Below are 19,476 nucleotides of genomic sequence, written 5' to 3' on the forward strand. Positions count from 1 at the left end.
TGTCACTCATATTATCTTAGAATTTAGTAAAAATAATTCTAAGTGTGTGTCAGACCATGTGCAACATACTATGTAAATTATGTCCTTCACAATAATATTATAACTTTGGCATTGTAATCCTCATTTAACCAAGAAGGAGGCTGAAGTTCAGAAAGGTTAATTAACTTGCTCAAGGTCTGAAGGTATTCAAACCTACACCTTATTTCAAAGCCCATGTCTTTCATACTACACCACTAGGCTTTCTTCAACAAAGTGCTTTCTTCCTCCACACGAGGCTGATTAAGGTTTCCAATTTGGGACCTGTCAGAAGTTTTGGAAGTGCCTAAGGAAATGAGGTCTAACCTAGGCTTTGCCTATTTGCCAGTTGTGAAATCTGGGTCACTTCACTTCTTTTGCCCTCATATTCTTCTGTCAAAAATAGGATTAACAATATGTGTTTCATGCAGGAACAGAAAACCAAACACTGCATGTTCTTACTTATAAGTGGGAGATGAACAATGAGAACACATGGACACAGGGAGGGAAACAACACATACTGAGGCCTGTTGGGGGAGGGCTGTAGGCGGGGAGGGCATTAGGAAAAAAAGCTAATGCATTCTGGGCTTAATACCTAGGTGATGGGTTGATAGGTGCAGCAAACCACCATGACACACATTTACCTATGTAACACGCTGGCACATACTGCACATGTACCCTGGAACTTAACAAAAAAATAAAATAAAAATAAAAACAATATGTGCTTTGAAGGATTTCTGAAGGATCAAGTAAAATAAAGTTTTTGAAAATGTAAAGTGCTTTACAAATCTAAAAGATTATTATAATTACTGAGCAATGATCAAGTCAAGCCATTACTGCGTTAATTTATCTTTAATGAGACTTTATTATTATTATTTTTTAATTTCAGTGGATAACGTTGGCTTCATGGCAGATAATGGCACCATGGTGACAGAATTTGTTCTGATGGGGTTCCGGTTGCAGGCAGAGCTGCAGATAGGTCTCTTCTTTGTGTTTCTGGTCATTTTTCTCATCACCATGGGGGGCAACCTGGGCATGATTGTGCTAATTCAGACTGACCCTCGGCTCCAGACTCCCATGTACTTCTTCCTCAGTCATCTTTCCTTCCTGGACATTTGCTACTCTTCTGTTATTGTTCCTCAGTTGCTTGAGACTTTGGGGACTGATAAGATGATCATCACCTATGAGCGCTGTGCCAGCCAATTCTTCTTTTTCACACTCTGTGCTAGCACTGAGTGTTTCCTTTTGGCTGTGATGGCCTATGACCGCTACATGGCTGTGTGTAACCCCCTCCTCTATGCCATAGCCATGACATCACAGACCCGCCTGGGGCTGGTGGCTGGGGCATATTCTGGTGCCATAGTCAATTCTGTGATCCGCACTGGCTGCACCTTCTCTATCTCCTTCTGTAAGTCCAACCATGTAGACTTCTTTTTCTGTGACCTCCCACCCCTGCTGAAGCTTGCCTGTAGTGAAACCAGGCCACGGGAATGGGTAATCTACCTCTTAGCTTTTCTGGTCATCACAACCAGCATTTCAGTGATTCTTGCATCGTACCTGTTCATCATTCAGTCTATTCTGAAGATTCGTACAGCAGGTGGCAAAGCCAAGACCTTCTCAACCTGTACTTCTCACATGGCTGCAGTAACTCTCTTCTTTGGAACACTCATATTCATATACCTGAAAGGCAACATGGGCGAATCCCTTGAGGAAGACAAGATCGTGTCAGTATTTTACACTGTGGTCATCCCCATGCTAAATCCAATGATCTACAGCCTGAGAAACAAAGACATGAAAGAAGCTCTGAAGAAAGTTTTCAACAGGTTGAGGGTTTCCCAAGCAGAGTAACTCTTGAGCTCCATCAAGCCAGAAGTTTCTGCAAATCCTGCTCTGGGCTTTTGTCTCATCCTCTTAACACATGAACCAGATCTCATAATTACAAAGACATATCGAGGTAGAAAAAGTTGGATTTGGGTTCCAGTACTTTCTTTATTGGCTCTATGATCTAAAGCCAGAAATGATCCACTTTAGTTTTCTCATCAGTAAAAATTTCTGCTTTGCTATGGGTAAAGGTCAAGAGATCTTAAGCCAGGATCAAGGGAGAGGGAATGCCAAAAGGCTTTGTAAATAATAACATGCTACAAAATATAGATTTTTTTTCTTATCTGTCCTGCATATTGTGGAGCATTTTCTCAGCTATTTGGATTTGTTTCTATTAAGCTCATTTTTGTACCTAGCATGATTACAAAACAGTAACTCATTGTTTACATAGTAAGGGGCAGTCACATTTTTGGTTGTGGATCATAGTGTGGATATCAGCCTTGATGAAAGAAAACTTTTCCTAACATTCAGTCATACCCAATTTAGGACTTGTCATGGAAAATAAAAGCAACTGAACAGAAGAAGAAAAAATAAAGAAGGGCCATTCTAACTGGTGTGAGATGGTATCTCACTGTGGTTTTGATTTGCATTTCTCTGATGGCCAGTGATGATGAGCATTTTTTCATGTGTTTTTTGGCTGCATAAATGTCTTCTTTTGAGAAGTGTCTGTTCATGTCCTTCGCCCACTTTTTGATGGGGTTGTTTGTTTTTTTCTTGTAAATTTGTTTGAGTTCATTGTAGAGTCTGGATATTAGCCCTTTGTCAGATGAGTAGGTTGCCAAAATTTTCTCCCATTCTGTAGGTTGCCTGTTCACTCTGATGGTAGTTTCTTTTGCTGTGCAGAAGCTGTTTAGTTTAATTAGATCCCATTTGTCAACTTTGGCTTTTGTTGCCATTGCTTTTGGTGTTTTAGACATGAAGTCCTTGCCCACGCCTATGTCCTGAATTCATGTCCTTTGTAGGGACATGGATGAAACTGGAAAACATCATTCTCAGTAAACTATCGCAAGGACAAAAAACCAAACACTGCATGTTCTCACTCATAGGTGGGAATTGAACAGTGAGAACACATGGACACAGGAAGGGGAACATCACATTCCGGGGACTGTTGTGGGGTGGGGGGAGGGGGGAGGGACAGCATTAGGAGATATACCTAAGGCTAAATGACGAGTTAATGGGTGCAGCAAAACAACCTGGCACATGGATACATATGTAACAAACATGCACATTGTGCACATGTACCCTAAAACCTAAAGTATAATAATAAAAAAAAATAGGGAATCATCAAAAAAAAAAAAAGAAAAAATAAAGAAGGGAAAGGAGGTGTGTTAGCCTGCCTCCCAAGATGGCATAGAGGTCTCAGACACTGTGGAAAAAAGAAGGATGTAATGATTTGCATTAATTATTGGAAACAATTTGATCTTGATGTAGGGCTGAAGTGAGTCCCATATATAACTTCGTAATATTTCTTGATCACCAAAGGTCAGAAGCTCTATTTTATTTCTGAAGCATTGTTCATGGACCATCTGCCTCAATTAACTCAAGTTATTTCCTATTCTCCAGTAATGAAAACCATTATCCACTTTCATCTCCTCTAGGACATTTACTCTATTGTCAGAAGACAGGTAACAATGAATCTGACTGCCACTTTTTAATGACTTCCTCATCTGCTAGAAATATTACCTGGGAAATATCTGCATGGAGACCTCACAATTTTATTCATCAATCAGCAAATATATACTATCTACTATGTATCAAATATTAAGTTTAGAATATTTTAAGTATATATTATATCTACTATGTATCAAATATTAAGTTTAGAGTAATAAATAAGATAGATATGGTTCCTTCAGCATGGAGATTAGAACTTGGGACATAGACAGATATTCAGCCATTGCACAGTTAATTAATTATTAATGTTTACAATTTTGCAAAGTGAAACAAAAGAAGAAGCACAGGATGTTATTATGCTGTATAATAGGGTTCCAGCCTAGTTTGGTGTGGTCAGAAAAGGCTTCCGAGAGAAATTAACATTTAAGCAGAGGCTTCAAGAATAAGTATGCCATAGTCATGGGTTGTGAAGACTCTTCTAGACAGAAAGAATTGCAAATGCAAAGGCCTGTGAAATGGGATGCCTTGAGGAACTGGGATTGGCTGTAGCATGAGGGAGAAGGGCTTAGTGTGAGATGCAACTGGAGAATTCCATAGAAACTGTCACAGAGCCTTGAAGATTTGCTTAGGGACTTGACTTTATTTCAAAAGTAGAGTGTGAAATGATCGGATAAGAATTTTTAAAAGATTCCTTTGGCTGCAGTGTGATGAGTGGAAAGGACGCTGGTAGTGGTGGAGCTGGAGAGAAATAGAACCACTTTGTCTATGAAACAACAGTTGGTGCATCCCAGTGCATGGCATTTGATTTCCATGCAATACTGTATGCTTCATTCTAGGACACATGTTATGTTACAGAAAGCTAGCAGGTGCATGGCTTTGATGGTGGTTTAGGACCGATTCTTGGCAAAGTGGCAAAATTAGGGAAATAAGTTTTTGGTGATGCCCATCTTTTCATTGGTGCACTTTTCCTTCCATAAAGTGTGACCTTTCTCAGGTAGACACAGGTATACACTATCTGTTCCTTCATCAAAATGATCATCAACTACTCCTTCTTAAGGGATCAGCGTATTTTCATTAACCTCCTACCCTATGCCAGACTGTGTTAATGAGCTTAAGAAACCACCCCTTACTGGGCTGCTTCTGTGCTTAAAGGCAGGGAAAGCCTTCAAATGTAAAAACAAAGAAATGAGTAAAATGCTAGACAGTGGGGGTTTGCTATTTTTATAGTGGCAGGAAAAACCTCATACCCCTCCCAGTTTCTACTTTGTGAGTGGCAACCAATTTTGCCTATAAATGAGTGATCTTTGATACATCTGCAGTATTTTATGTTTATACAATTGCCTCATGTATGCACCAAGTGGATAAAAATAAAATGAAGTTTTAGTGTGTTTTAGGCAATTATCTTCTGATCAATGTAAAAAAGCACTGGGGAATGCTGTGTGTTGTATTGCTATTTACATATATTAATAAATGAATAAAAACATTCATAAATAACCTAATGTATGTCAGATTCTGTGCTGAGTTTTCACTTATCTCATTTAAAGATTTCATTCTTAAAATAAAAGAGTCTCATTCTTAAAATAGACTCTACACATACTCTCTTAGAAATAGAATTCAGTCAGGAATTCTGGCATTGTTTTCTTTTTTCCCTTCTCACTTCTGAGTGTATTTCTTTTAGGAACTAGGCTTTGGAATTATACATTTTTAGCTATAATACTTTGGCCTCAATTTACCAACAGTGATATTGGAAAGATGAAGAAAGCAGATCCTCAAAGTCTCAACTGACCCATTAAAATCAATTCACCAAGAGGCCAAAGTACTATGTTCTTGATCACTTAGAGCGACACCAAAACTTTAATTATGGATTTGTATTTTTCACATATATTAAGTTGATTGAGTGTAGGTGTAAAGCTAAATTAACTAGATCATCAGCATGAGGGCATGCGTCTAGGGTAGAATGATGGAGTGTAAACCATATAACACATAGTCTAAGGCCTTTGGCAGAAGTGTGTATATATATATATTTACGTTTTGTGTATGGGAATGCATTTTGTCTGAGGGAGCCACAATGCTTCATATAAGAGCAAAAGCAACCACACACAATTTTTCTTTTGTCATGAAGATCAATACAAGATGGATAGAAATACTTACCAGATTTCTTTTTTTCCTCCTTGCTCCAATTCTATTTGTCTAAGCTACAGGAAAGAGAAAATGCCATCAAAGCCATGTGCAAATGACCACAAGAACAGAGCTGCCCAAGCCCCAATGCCACCATCCCCGTGGATCTCCCATACCTTTTTGATGGCTATGGGGCTAAAGGGCAAAAAAGAAATGAAGCATTTTTGGTTTGAAGGTTTTTCCTGGTGATGGAATTCAAAGAAGTTAAGGCAGCTCTAGTTTTTGAATCTCATTTTGCCTGATGCTGAATTCAAACCTCAAACTAAATTTTCTCCTGAATCTTACTTAGATAGAGAATGTGGAGAGGATAAATCACCAGAGAAATTGGGGAGAGCCGATAGAAGTTGAAAAGAAGGTGGGCTGTCGGCTTCCCTGTAGCAGATACGTGAAGTTGCTTGTGGAGATCAAGATGCTTCATGGACATTATACAATTGATCCTTTTGGTCCTGTTGGGAAAGAAACTCTCAGCTATTTCCACTCATCGCTTCTTCAAAAATCATGAGGTTTTCTGAAAATAGTTGAAAAGAACATTGTGTCTTTTTCTTTTTCTCAACATCTTTGTCCTTATTTAAAATATAATAGTGAAACACAAAAATAAAAAATGATAGCAAGAGCAGCAAAAAAGTGCTTTTGATCTTGTAATGGAATGAATATCTAAACTCTTTCTAATTCTACCCTTACTAAATATGCTTCTTTGGGTATTAAAACCCCTGAAAAAAGCATTGTAAAAATAGCCTGTTGACATCTGTTGTTTTACATATAGACAGAGCCTAAAATATTTCATTCATTAATTCAATAAATTAGCTCTTTATTGAGGAGCTACTATATGCTGGGAACTCTGTGGGTAGGGACTCTGCTCCTCACTGTATTCCTGGTGTGTCACTTAGGACTTGGCACATAGTTGGCACTCAACTAACTTAAAAAATTTCCTCTTGATTGTTTAAAGGCTTCTTTGGCAATAAAATACAAATAATATGGAAACTTAAGTGGTTAAAAAAATTTACCATTTTAACCATGTTAGTACACAATTTGGTGGCATTAAGTACATTCATATTGTCTTGCAACCATCACCACTATCCCTCTCCGGAACTTTTTCATCATCCCAAACTGAAACTCTGTACCCATTAACTCCCCATTTCCCTCTGCCCCCTGCCACTGGCAATCACCATTCTAGTTCTGTTTCTATGGATTTGCTTCTTCTAAGTACTTCATAAAAGTGGAATCATATAATATTTGTGTTTCTGTGTCTGGCTTCTTTCATTTAGCACAATGTTCTCAAGGTTCATGCATTTTGTAGCACATATTAGAACTCCACTGCTTTTTATAAATCAATAATAATCGATTGCATGGATATACCATATTTTGTTTATCTGTTAATCTGTTGGTGGACACTTGGGTCGTTTCTATATTTTGGCTATTGTAAATGCTGTTGCTATAAACGTGGGTGAACAAAGATGTGTTCAAGTCCCTATTTTCTATTCTTTTGCATAGTATATGCTACTTAAAAGTGGAATTGTTGGATCATATGGTAAATCTATGCTTAACTTTTTGAGGAACCACCTACTGTTTTTCACAGCAGCTGCACTGTTTTATATTCCCATTGGCAATATACAAGGGTTCTAACTTTTTCACATGCTCAACACTTATTTTCCATTTTTTTGGTAATAGCTATTCTAATGGGTATGAAATGGTATTTCATTGTGGTTTTGAATTGCATTACCTAATTACTAGTGATGTTGAACATCTTTTCATGTTCTTATTGGCCATTTATGTATCTTCTTGGAGAAATGTCTATTCAAGTTCTTTGCTCATATTTAGATTGGGTTGTTTGAGCCTGGTGTGGTAGCTCACTCCTATAATCCCAGTGTTGGGGGAGAACCACTGGTATCAAGCGATCCTCCTACCTTGGCTTCCCCAACCACTGGGCAACATGATGAGACCTTGCCTCTACAAAAAATAAAAATAAATTGGGTTGTCTGTTTTTTATTGTTGAGTTGCATGAGTTCTTTATATGTAGTCATGTACCACATAAGGATATTTCAATCAACGATGGATCACACATCAATGATGGTTCCATGAGGTTATAATGGAGCTGAAAATTTCTATCACCTGTGGACATTGTAAACATCCTAACATCACAGGACAACACATGACTCACATGTTCATGGTGATGCTGGTGTAAACAAACCTACTGTACTATCAGCCATATAAAAGTATAGCACATACAATTATGTAGAGTACATAATATTTGATAATTATAATAAAATATTATGTTACTAGTTTATGTAGTTAACATACAAATGTGTTGTTATTTTAGAGTGTATTCCTTCTACTCACAGAAAGCAAGTTAACTCTAAAACAGCCCCAAGCAGGTCCTTCAGGAAGTATTCCAGAAGAAGGCCTCATCACCATGGGAGATGAAACTCCATGCATGTTATGGCCCCTGAAGACCTTCTAGTAAGACAAGATGTGCTTTTGGTATGATACCTAAAAAGTCATTGCCACATCCAATGTCATGAAGCTTTTCCTCTGTGTTTTGTTCTAAGAGTTTTGTCATTTTAGCCTTTATGTTTAGGTATTTTATCCATTTTTAGTTCATTTTTGTATGGGTATGCCACATGCAAGTTAAGGACCCAACTTTATTCTTTTGCATGGGTTATCCAGTTTTCCTAGCATCGTATGTTGTAAAGAGGCACTCAACTAACTTTTACTGAGATCCTTAATACAATGAGAGGAGATGTCATATAAAAAGTCTCGGGATTAAGAGAAAAGAGCTCTCATACTCATTTTCAGGCCCAGCCTTCTTTCTCATCTATTATTGGTTCCTTTTTACCAGCGGGGCAAATGAAGCCTGGGATGGTTAAATAATCCCAGGTACCCTGCCCCAGGTACCACAGCTAAGTAGCAACTGTGTCTTAATGTTGCTTTTGAGAAGGTGGTGTTGCATCATTTGCTTTCATAGTTTACTTGGGGAAGGGGATGTTCCTCAGGGAAGGCAAATCCAAATCTGCAGAAGAGGGAATGACAGTTTGAAAAACTGTCTTCGGTATGACTCTTGTTTCATAATACAAACAACATAAAGTAAAACTCCTCTGTTGAAAGCTTGTGGGGCTGTACAGATGTTAGAGTGCAAGCATTGGATAAATGTGAACTAAAAATGCTGGGTGAACATAGGTCTAGTGGGTATTAGCTCATTACAACTATGTGTACACAACCAGTCCTTATTGAGAAAAGACATTTCTAGATGATATAGCCAGTGAATTTAGGAATTTATGTCTTAGTTTTCAGCCCCCCAACCTTTATTTTTTAACCTTGCACACAGAATTACCCCAGGCTTAATAATAACTGCCTTGGTTCTGAAGTTACTCAGTCTCTCCAGTTGCTCTGGGTACTTAAATTTCTTTTCCAGTTACAATAATCTACTGTAGGTAAGGGAATTGGGGTAGAAAGACACTCCAAGACAGTTCAGATTGCATCTTTATCAGGAAACTTGACATAGAGATTATTGAGTTAACCAGACCGTTGAGTAGTGATTCTACTCAATCTGTAACTAGTATTACAGGAGGAATGGTATGAGGACCCGGGGAGGTGGAGGTGGCAGCTAGTTCTGGAAGCCATGATGTGACTCAGGGATAGGTGGGATGAGAGGATAAAGAACAGAAACTAATGAAATGGCAGAATCAGAACATTTATTTTATTTTAAAGCTTTATTTATAATTCACAGATAATATTTGTATATATTTATGAAATTCAGGATATTTAAAATAAGCTAATCACAGAATTCTCTCCAGAAGGGCTGTTTCAATTTGCAGTGAATGAAAATGCTGGATACCCTATGATCTGAAAGCACTTGGGAGCATTTGTTTTAAAATATCATGGCCAATATTTACTTGGAAAGTACCTCATTATTTTAATTTGTATTTCTTTGATTATTAATGAACTTCAGAATCATCTCATTTGTTTGCATCATTTATATTTCTTTTGTAAATTTTTTATGTGCTTTGTTGATTGATTTGTAACAGTAACTTGTACATTAGGAAAATCAGTCCCATGTCTGTCATTTGTATTGCAAATATTTTCACAGATTTGCCTTTTGAGTTCATTTATGATGCGTTTAGCCTCCAAAAATGTTAAAATTTGATGTAGAGTTATTAATTTTTTTCTTTTATAGCTTCTAGGTTTTCTATTGATATTAGAAAGGCCTTATCTCCAAGATAATAAAATTATTTACCTTTTTTTTTAGATTTGCTACAATTTCATTTTTTATGTCTCACATCTTGGATTAATCCTGAATTTATTTTGCACGCATGACAGTGCAAGTTTCCATTTCTCTGGGAGATTGCTGGGCAACATGTCTCCCTCTGGAATCCGAGCTCCAGGAGGGCAGGCACTTAGCTTGTGCTGCTTGCCAAAGTGATGCTGGTGCCTGGCACAGAGCCTGCCACCTGGTAGGCACTTAGTAAGCTCTTCTTTAATTAGTACATGATAAAATTCTAGAAGATAGAGGGATGAGCTGAATCTAGCAGGAAGAAACCTTTATTTCTGGATTTTATCTTCTAAATGAAATAGAAATAGAATAAAGCATGCCCAGAAAATGAAAACCAAAGTGGTGAAGGAAACAGAAACCAAATTAAAGGAGGCACTGGAGATGCTTACTTTGGAAAAAATTCAGTGAGGAAATCTCTTCCTTTGTTTAGTGTTGAGATGGATGCCTTGGCTTTTAGAGTTTAAGAAAGAACTCTGGAAGGAACTGTTCAAAGAGGGGATAGGGTGTCTTTGGACAACCATGAAAGATCCAAGATAGTGTCTTTAACTTGAGTCTTCTTCTAGTAGTATGAACTGGGAGTCAGACAGACCCGGATTTGATGCTGCCTCCATTATTCCTGTGAGATATTGAACAAGTGGCACAATCATTCTGAGCCTCAGTTTGCTTAACAGTGGAATAGGTATAATAACATCACCTGCTTTCCAAGGATGTCGGGAGGTGACAGAATATCAGCTCAGACACAAGTGGGAAGAGTATGATTTGTTATGGCAACTTCTTTTTTTTTAAATTAAAGCAGGATAATTTGTTTTTTAGCATTTTTTATAATTTTGACATATGAAATGGCCAAGTCTGGCCTTTCTTTTTCTTCTCTTTCTTTTTTTTATTTTGAGATAGAGTCTTGCTCTTTCGCCCAGGCTGGAGTGCAGTGGCACAGTCTTGGCTCACTGCAATCTCCGCCTCCCAGGTTAAACAATTCTCCTGCCTCAGCCTCCCGAGTAGCTGGGATTCCAGGCACCTACCACTGTGCCTGGTTAATTTTTGTATTTGTAGTAGATGTGGGGTTTCGCCATGTTGGCCAGACCGGTTTTGAACTCCTGACCTCAGGTGATCCGCCCGCCTCGGCCTCCCAAAGTGCTGGGATTACAGGTGTGAGCCACTGAGACCGGCCAGTCTTGCCGTTCTTTTGTGCATTCCTTGATGCTTCATCTTGATTTATAAAGCCTAGAAATTCAACAAAATAAAAAGCACAAGACTGTCCCCAAGCCCTGTATAGAGGGAAGAAGACTGCCACACATGAGCAGAACTACGAGACGGTGTGATCTGCTGCTATCTTGTTTGGGACAGTCCTTATGTCCATTCATTAAAACAGAGTAGAAGGTAGCTTCAAATCTACTTTGTTAGTAGTTCAAATTAAAAGCTGATGTGTGGGTAATAAAATAGGAGTTCTGTAATTGTATCTTTTCCCTAATTCAGAATGGTTTTCTTGGTTAGTGAGGTCTTAAAATACTAAGAAAAAATTACATCTCATATGACTGTAATTGTATAGGTATTTTACTTATGGCCATATGGATTAAACATTTATTTTCTTTATGATAATAAACACATTATTTAACAAATGGAACAACATTGTAATATCTCACAGATATATCGGAGACAAGATTCCCTGAGACTTCTTCTGTGAATTGATCTATACTCTCTCTTTCTGCTCTCTCTCTGTCTTTCTCTGTCACTTTGTATATCTATCCATATATTTGATAATTTTTGGCTCATTTCCTGGATAGTAGAGCCCTTTGCTAGACTTAAACTTTACATTTTGCAGTTTCAGTTGCAGAATAGTTTAATAAACTATTAGCACATGAGAACTAGGGAAAGGGTGTGGATGATGGAGAGCAGGAAAGTTTGAACTTTTTTATAAGATAATACAGCCTTTTTCTTAATAACCTGTGAGTCAACCTGATGCTTTCTAGCATATTGTTTCAGTTGGTCTTAGATTGAAGACCAAAATCCTGGCTTGTAAGGCTCTAAGTAATCCAGCCCCAACCAACTGTTAGGCTTGCCTGGTACCATACTCTCCTTAGCCCTGCCCTGGCTTAAAGGCTCCTTCCAGTCACTCAAATACGTGAGTATGGCTAATTCCATCCTGTCCAGGGTCTGCTCAGGCCGCTTTGCACCCTCTACTCACTTTCCTACCAGGGTCGCTCCTACTGACATTCAGATCTCAGCTCACTTGCTCAGTAATCCTCCCAGGCCTTCCCTGATGGGGTCTATGAACCTCTTATTATTTCTCGTAGCTTTATGTATCTCTCCTCTGTAGCACTTAACATAAATGTAATTTTACATTTTTCAGTGATTAATATTCAATAACTGTCTATTTCCCCAGTCGGATTGTAAATGTCATGAGGGCAAGGGCTGTGTCTCTTTCACTCATCATTAAATCCTTATCCTCTAGTAGTAAAAATAATACCTGAGAAAAAGGAAAGACGGAAGAAAAAAGGGAAGGAAGGAAAAGACAGAAATAGGTAGGAAGAAAGGAAGGAAGGAAGGAAGGAAGGATTATGGAGTGGTTGAGGTAGCCTCTGCTTAATGCTACATATCAGGCTTGTAAGTTCTGTTTGATGACCTGTAAGCCAAGTGAGGATAGCCCATCCTGTTCAGAAAGAACTGTATATTGCTGTTTCAATGACTAGCAGCCTCTACCAGCAGGTCCTTTCCTAATGAGGCTTGAAATACAGATGGAATGTTTTTAAAGGACTCTGAGAACTTCATTTCCTGAAAACTGGAGAAGCAGATGTGAGCAGGGAGGTGCATTAGCTGATGCTTTTCTGAGCACTTCAGCTAAATGGCAGATGAGACTTTCTCCCACTCCTCAGGCTTCACTCCTTATTTGACACCTTCTCAGGCTCTCTTAGTCAGGGATTGTTGGCTATGGCAAATAGAAATCTATTCAAGCTAGCTCAGCAGAGTGAGAGTTTTTTTTTTTTGTAAAGCTAAAGTAGGCAATTTCAAGGATAAGGAAGCTGAACTGCTGTGAGGCCTCATGGGAACTAGACTCCAGGAGTTACTGGGAACCAAAGCTTCATTCTCATGTCTCTGGGGTATCATGGTCCGACTCAGCTCTGCTTCACTCTGATTCTTTCCGTCCTTCTTTAAACTAACTTTCTCTGTTTCTATGGGGCCTCAGCATGGCCACTAGCCCACAAACATACATGAGTAGTCAGTCCAAGTTCTCACCACCAAACTGACCATGGTACTTGTGTTTTTTGGTTAAAATTCTCCAGAGAATAAACTTGGGTCAACAGGCCAGCCACACTATTGGGCAGATTGTCCGCTGTACATTCAAATAAGGTCTGGGTCATGTGATATAAACATAGCTGCCTAGGTCTGCTTTTTTTTTTTTTTTAAAAAACATATTTTTCATAGGAAGAGTTTTAAAAGAAGTGGGCTGTTAGTCCCAATCATGTCTATTATACAGCAAGATTCCAGGTCCTTGCTATATCACATATCTTTGAAGAGACTACCAATCCTTACCCTAAGTCTCTTGAATGCCTCTACTTTCAGCAATGGATACATCATAGCCAAAGGAAAGAAATGGGAATTTTATGACCAAGGTGGTTCCATCTTCCAGGCCATAGTTCACTGAAACAGGGGAGGCCACCTGACTCAAGATGGGCTAGTTTGAGACCCTTCTGCAGGAATTTGGAATTGGAACTATGAAAGACCGGTCCTTCTAAGGGGCTGGACTTGTACTATATACAATTGGGAACTGTGATTAGCCACATTCTGTCATGTGAACTGGGTTGCAAAGGAATCAATTCTTCAGGCATAGAGAAATATGAGGCTAATGTGCAGAGAGAAGCAGAAATGAGAGATGAGGAAGGAACACTCCCTAGGTTCCTGATAGCTCTTCACAAATAAGTAGTGCTTTCTTAAGTTGGCTGCATTTTTGCCAGTAGGTTATGTGAGATTCTTTCCAGTCCTTAAAATAAGTCCCTTTTAAACATCTTACAGTCACTTGAGGTGGTTTCTGACACTTGCATCCAAACATCTTGACTAATATAAAAATCAGATGTATCAGGAGTAATGTGCAAAATCAGACCTTCAGAAAAAAAAAATGTGTTGTCATCTGAGACAATGATGGGAACAGTGGGGACTTCCCCATCCTGAAACTGTCTCTTGGTGTGTGCTGGCAAAGAAATTGGTGAACTACCATCACTTGTTGTTATCTGAGACTCAGATCACATACCTCCAGAAATGGAGATATTAGGGGTCTTGGCTAAATATCAGGATATTAAGAGTATTGTTGCTTCTTGCAGGCTTTTGTAGAGAGCAACTAAATAGAAACAAATTTTTGTCTAGGACTTCCTCCTATGGGAAGATACAGAAGCCACCCAGCATCAGCTTAAAGAATTACAGAAGTTAAAAAAAAAACAGTCATTAGATTGATGGTAGCTTGGAGGGATTGAGAAAGCGTTAACAGATCTCACTCTTCCACTCTTCCTGCAGGCAGCCAACCATGAGTCAATTCATGAAGTCCAATTCAGGGACTTTGAATTTTATTCAAAAGGTAAGAACATTGGCAGCACAGGGAAATAATATTTTGGCTTTGTGTGAAGAATTGACAAAAGAGAATTTGAAAGTATAACAGACAAGTTTGAAAGTAATTGCCACAGTCTAAAACAATTTGATAGTCACCTGGTCTAGAATGATAGCAGTGAAGATGGAGGTCAGGTTCAAAATATTTTCTGGAGGTAGATTTGAAGGGATTTACAGATGCATAGTGTAGCCGACTTAATTTTTAAAAGATACTCATACCAAATTACATCCCATCCAATGTTCTCTTCTTGCAATGCAATAAGATATTGATACATGCCTCCATCAAGAGGTGGGGTCTATGATCTTTTCTCTTGAAACTGAGCAGATCTTAATAACTAGTTCAACCAGTAAAATGTTGCAGAAATGCTGCTCTGTGACTGCTGAGGCTGGGCCATGAAAGGCAATATGGCTTCTGCCTGGCTCTCACTTTCACTTGGAATGTTTGCTTGTAGAACTCAGCCACCATTTTGTGAGGAAGCCTAGACTACATGAAGAGGCCATGTGTGGAGTGTTATGGTCAGCAGCTCTGCTAGCCCCTCAGCTGTAGCCAGCACCAACTTTCAGACATGTGATTAAATGACCCTTCAGTTAATTCAACTTTCAGTCCTTGGGTATTTCAGTTGAGGCCTTGACATGTCCTAACTGAAATCCTGGATCAGAGAACCCGTGAGTGATAATAAATGGTTATTGCAGTTTTAAGCCACTAAGATTTGAGATAATTTATTATGAAGTGATAGATAACTACAGATTGAATGTGGGCTATAGGAGGAAAAACGTAAGTCTAAGATGATTCCAAGAATTTTGATCTGAATGAGTAGAATATTTGTTGTTGTTGTTAGAGGTAGAGTCTTGCTCTGTCACCCAGGCTGGAGTACAGTGGCATGATCATAGCTCACTGTAACCTCAAACTCCTGGGCTCAAGCCATACTCTTGTCTCAGCCTCCCAATTTGCTAGGACCATAGGCATGTGCCACCATGCCTGGCTAATTTTCAAAAAAGATTTTTTTTTTGGTAGAGATGGGGTCTTGCTATGTTGTCCAGCCTGATATATATATTTTTTTAAAGTGGAAACACGAGTTCTCCTTTGAATATGTCAAGTTTGAGATAGCTTCCCCTAGCACTCTCTGCTTTATCCATACTGGTCTTCTTGGTATCGCTGAAATGTAGCAAGTTCACGCCCACCATAGTCTACAATAATGAAATCCTCATTTAGCATTAGGTGTATCTCCTAATGCTATTCCTCCTCCCTCCCCCCACCCCACAACAGTGCTAAATGACGAGTTAATGGGTGCAGCACACCAACATGGCACATGGATACATACGTAACAAACCTGCACATTGTGCACATGTACCCTAAAACTTAAAGTACAATAAAACAAACAAACAAACAAAAAATGAAATCCTCAACAACCATTTTGTAATATATGACAGTGACTTTGTGGTCACAAGTAGACCGAACAAGAGATTTCACTTAACTTAATCAAGCCAACTACAGTAATCTCCTAGGAATTTGGAAGTGAATGGAGAGAGTTAAGTGTTCTAATTGAATACCCTTTATTTCCTTCTCTTGCCTGATTGCCCTGGCCAGAACTTCCAACACTATGTTGAATAGGGGACACAGGGCTGGGAACATCACACACCGGGGGGCCTGTCTGGGGTCGGGGGCTGGGGGAGGGATAGCATTAGGAGGAATACCTACTGTAAATGACGAGTTGATGGTGCAGCAAACCAACATGGCACATGTATACCTATGTAACAAACCTGCATGTTGTGCACACGTACTCTAGAATTTAAAGTATAAAAAAAAAAAAAAGAAAAGAGTTCTATATGTGACTGAACCAAAAACATTTAAACTTGGGAGCTGTGGGCTTAAATGTTCTACGAGGCAGAGTAGGTAGAAGGCTCTGATCTTGAGTGACAGAAAGAGACAGAGACAGAGAGAGAGAGAGAGAGAGAGAATGAGGCAATGGCATAATAGATGGACAGAAAATACGGCCTGAATTCTCACGGGATTTCCAGTGAGAAATCTTCAGCCCAGCTGTAATCGTGGCTTGGCTTCTGAATACACCTATCCTTATAATAAATTTCCTTTTGTTTTTGTTTTGCTCAAGATGTTCCGTCTTTTTTTAGACAGAGCCTTACTCTGTCACCCAGGCTGGAGTGCAATGGCGCTATCTAGGCTCACTGCAACTTCTGCCTTCTGGGCTTAAGCAATTCTCCTGCATCAGCCTCCCAAGTAGCTAAGATTACAGGTGCCTGGCTAATTTTTGTATTTTTAGTAGAGATGGGCTTTCGCTATGTTAGCCAGGCTGGTTTGGAACTCCTGGCCTCAGGTGATCCTCCCGCCTCGGTCTCCCAAAGTGCTGGGATTACAGGCGTGAGCCACCGCACCCTGCCCTCTGGTTGGTTTTTGTTACTTGAAACTAGAGAGTCCAAACTGATATATCCAATTAATAAGAACCTCCTTGTTTCTCCGGAAAGCAACACCAAGCTCAAGGCTCCTCAAAATAGCATTGCTCAGAGCTTTCCTCGCCTCCTTAAAGCATGTGTAGAGCTCCATGTAGGTGCTAATTGGCAACTGGATACTGATCACGCTGACTTGGTTAAGGTGGCTAAATAGTTTACTCATGCCATTCCTATGTGGAACCTTTTGATTCATATTTTAGAGAAACAAGAAAATAAAGGAGTTTTTGAAGAAGGTTCCTAACAGTTACACTAACCTTCTTTGTAACTGTGTAACATGCTAACATACCGTTATTGTCATTCATTACGAGTAACAAGAAGTCATAATAAGCAAAAATGTCCTTACTTCTCTGAGAAAATCACCTTTCATCTTTTGGAAATGTTATGTTTTGTTTGAATGTGTTATATGTAATGATACATGGAAGGAGACTTGCTCTAATAATGGGTTTTCACAGTGTTGAAACTCAGGCTTTCTAACTTGCAATAATAGCAAGGTTGTGGTTAATGAATACATGCTGCTAAAATGGTTTCAGAGCGAGGAATAGGAGGGAGCCTTGTATTAGTGAAGCTGTCTATGCCACGCTATGGTAGTTGGAAGAAAACCTTTCTGGGTCTTTGGAAAAGGTAGGGCACTAAGGGAAGGGTGATTTTATTTTCTGACGCTGTAAGGAGCAGGAAAGGCAAAGGAGTGAGAACAATGTTCACTACAGTGCCAGCTGGTAATACTAAGAAGGTAATTGAATACCTTCTTTCTGAAAAAATGTGACATAAGAAAAATGAAATAATAATTTATATATTTTGAGTGCTTCCTATATGCCAGGTGAGAGACTAATGACATCTCTGTAAAGTTGGTGGGTGTCAGGTGAGTGACCTTGGGTAACCTTCATCCCTCCTACCCCATGTCTTTGTTACTGCTTCAGCAGAATGGGGAGAATCACATATTCTCTGCTTGTTGCAGAGCTCTTCTGAGGACATTGTTCTGAAAGGTCAAAGGTATCCTGTAAATACAAGAGCTTAGCAAGTTTTCTTTGTTTGCCTCTTTCTCTAGTAAGAAAGATGGGGTGGAAAGAAAGTGAGGGAGAAGCGTTGGTTGGAATTTACAGAGGGGTGAAGCAGATAGGAAATAAATACAATAAGTACATTATATGTTATGTTAGAAGGTGCCAATTCCTATGGTGAAAACTAAGGCAGGGTCAGGAGAATAGGGAATGTGCAATTTTAAGTGTCTTGCTCAAATTTTAATTTTACGGTTCAGCTCAAATGCCACTTCCTTGGAAATCATCTCCCCTGAATTTTATCCTGGTATGGGAATGATTGATTACATATATGGCTTACCTCTAACAGTAGAGTATAAAATTTTTGAAGGCAGGAAATATGTGTATGTATCTGTGTGTGTGTTGTGTGTGTATAAATTTCAGCCCTGGTCTCTAGACCACCTTTCTCAATCAAAAATGAGAAATGACGGAATGTGCAGATGGCCCCCACCTGTCCCCTTCCTAGCCCCATCTTTGTCAAAGGAGTTTGCTCCCTTGCTTTTTCTTGTCTGGACATTTTGAGACTCATAAAAAATGCATGTGCATCTGATGCTAAGAACAATTGCCACAATTTCTCAGCTGCAGAGAACTGGTAAAGGTCATGCCAACTTGCTGTCTGTGCCAGTTGCTTCTCTGGGCAGTGCACTTGTCCTAGTTATTTTTCCCTAAGGTTTCCTTTGTGTTAAAGATTAAAGGACAAACTTGATGAAATGCCTGACTCCAGGGAGGGCAAACTAGAGGCTACAATGGCCCTTGCCTTTTTCTAGGTGGATCAGTTTCCATTCTACCAATTCTAGGTAAATAGCTGGGCGGGGGGCCGTTCTCCCAGGCCACAGCTGGTGAGGGTGGCAGAGCCTGTGATTCATGACATTATTCTGACTGAGGAAACTGGACCTTGGAAGATAAATGATTCCTCATGGGACAAGTCAGAACTAGAATTCAGGCTCCCTTAACTATTCTTAGTGATGGCCCAACTGGGTGTACAGCTTTTAGAAATGGAGATTTAAGAGAAACCTTCTCTTTTCCTACATGAAAGGTGCTATTTGCATATAAATAATCCCAATATCAGCAATAATCTCTCCTCGGAGACCCACACTGGCCACGGATTGGCTATGACAGTGTTGGGGCAGAACAAACTAGTAGAGTCTTATGCTGGAGCCAGAGCCTGTGGACAGAGGATATTCCCCCACCTTGCCTTGGCCTGCGGGGGTTGGGGGGATGCGCATGTAGGGATTTATGGGAAGGGAAAGAGGAGGAGAAGAGAATGATAAAATTAAATCCTTCCAGCTTCTTGTCTTTAGGTGGCTAAATTATGATTATTTCATATTGCTTTGAGGAGTTAATAAGAAAAACAGATGATGACATGGAAGCCCAGAGTGATAAGAGACTTACCTGGGACCACATAGCTAGTGAAGGATGGTGGTGGGGATGGGG

General features: G+C 39.3%; 1 protein-coding gene across 1 annotated transcript; it reads left to right on the forward strand.

Moving 5' to 3' along the window:
* The first annotated feature begins 921 nt into the window (after positions 1 to 921).
* LOC100585307 (olfactory receptor 9I1-like) lies at positions 922 to 1,863 on the forward strand. The gene has a single exon (XM_003275262.1). It carries the CDS (start codon positions 922 to 924, stop codon positions 1,861 to 1,863), a length of 942 nt encoding a protein of 313 aa, XP_003275310.1.
* The last annotated feature ends 17,613 nt before the right edge of the window (positions 1,864 to 19,476 follow it).

This window comes from Nomascus leucogenys, chromosome 4 (genome assembly GCF_006542625.1).
Source record: "Nomascus leucogenys isolate Asia chromosome 4, Asia_NLE_v1, whole genome shotgun sequence".
NCBI classification, from domain to species: Eukaryota; Metazoa; Chordata; class Mammalia; order Primates; family Hylobatidae; genus Nomascus; species Nomascus leucogenys.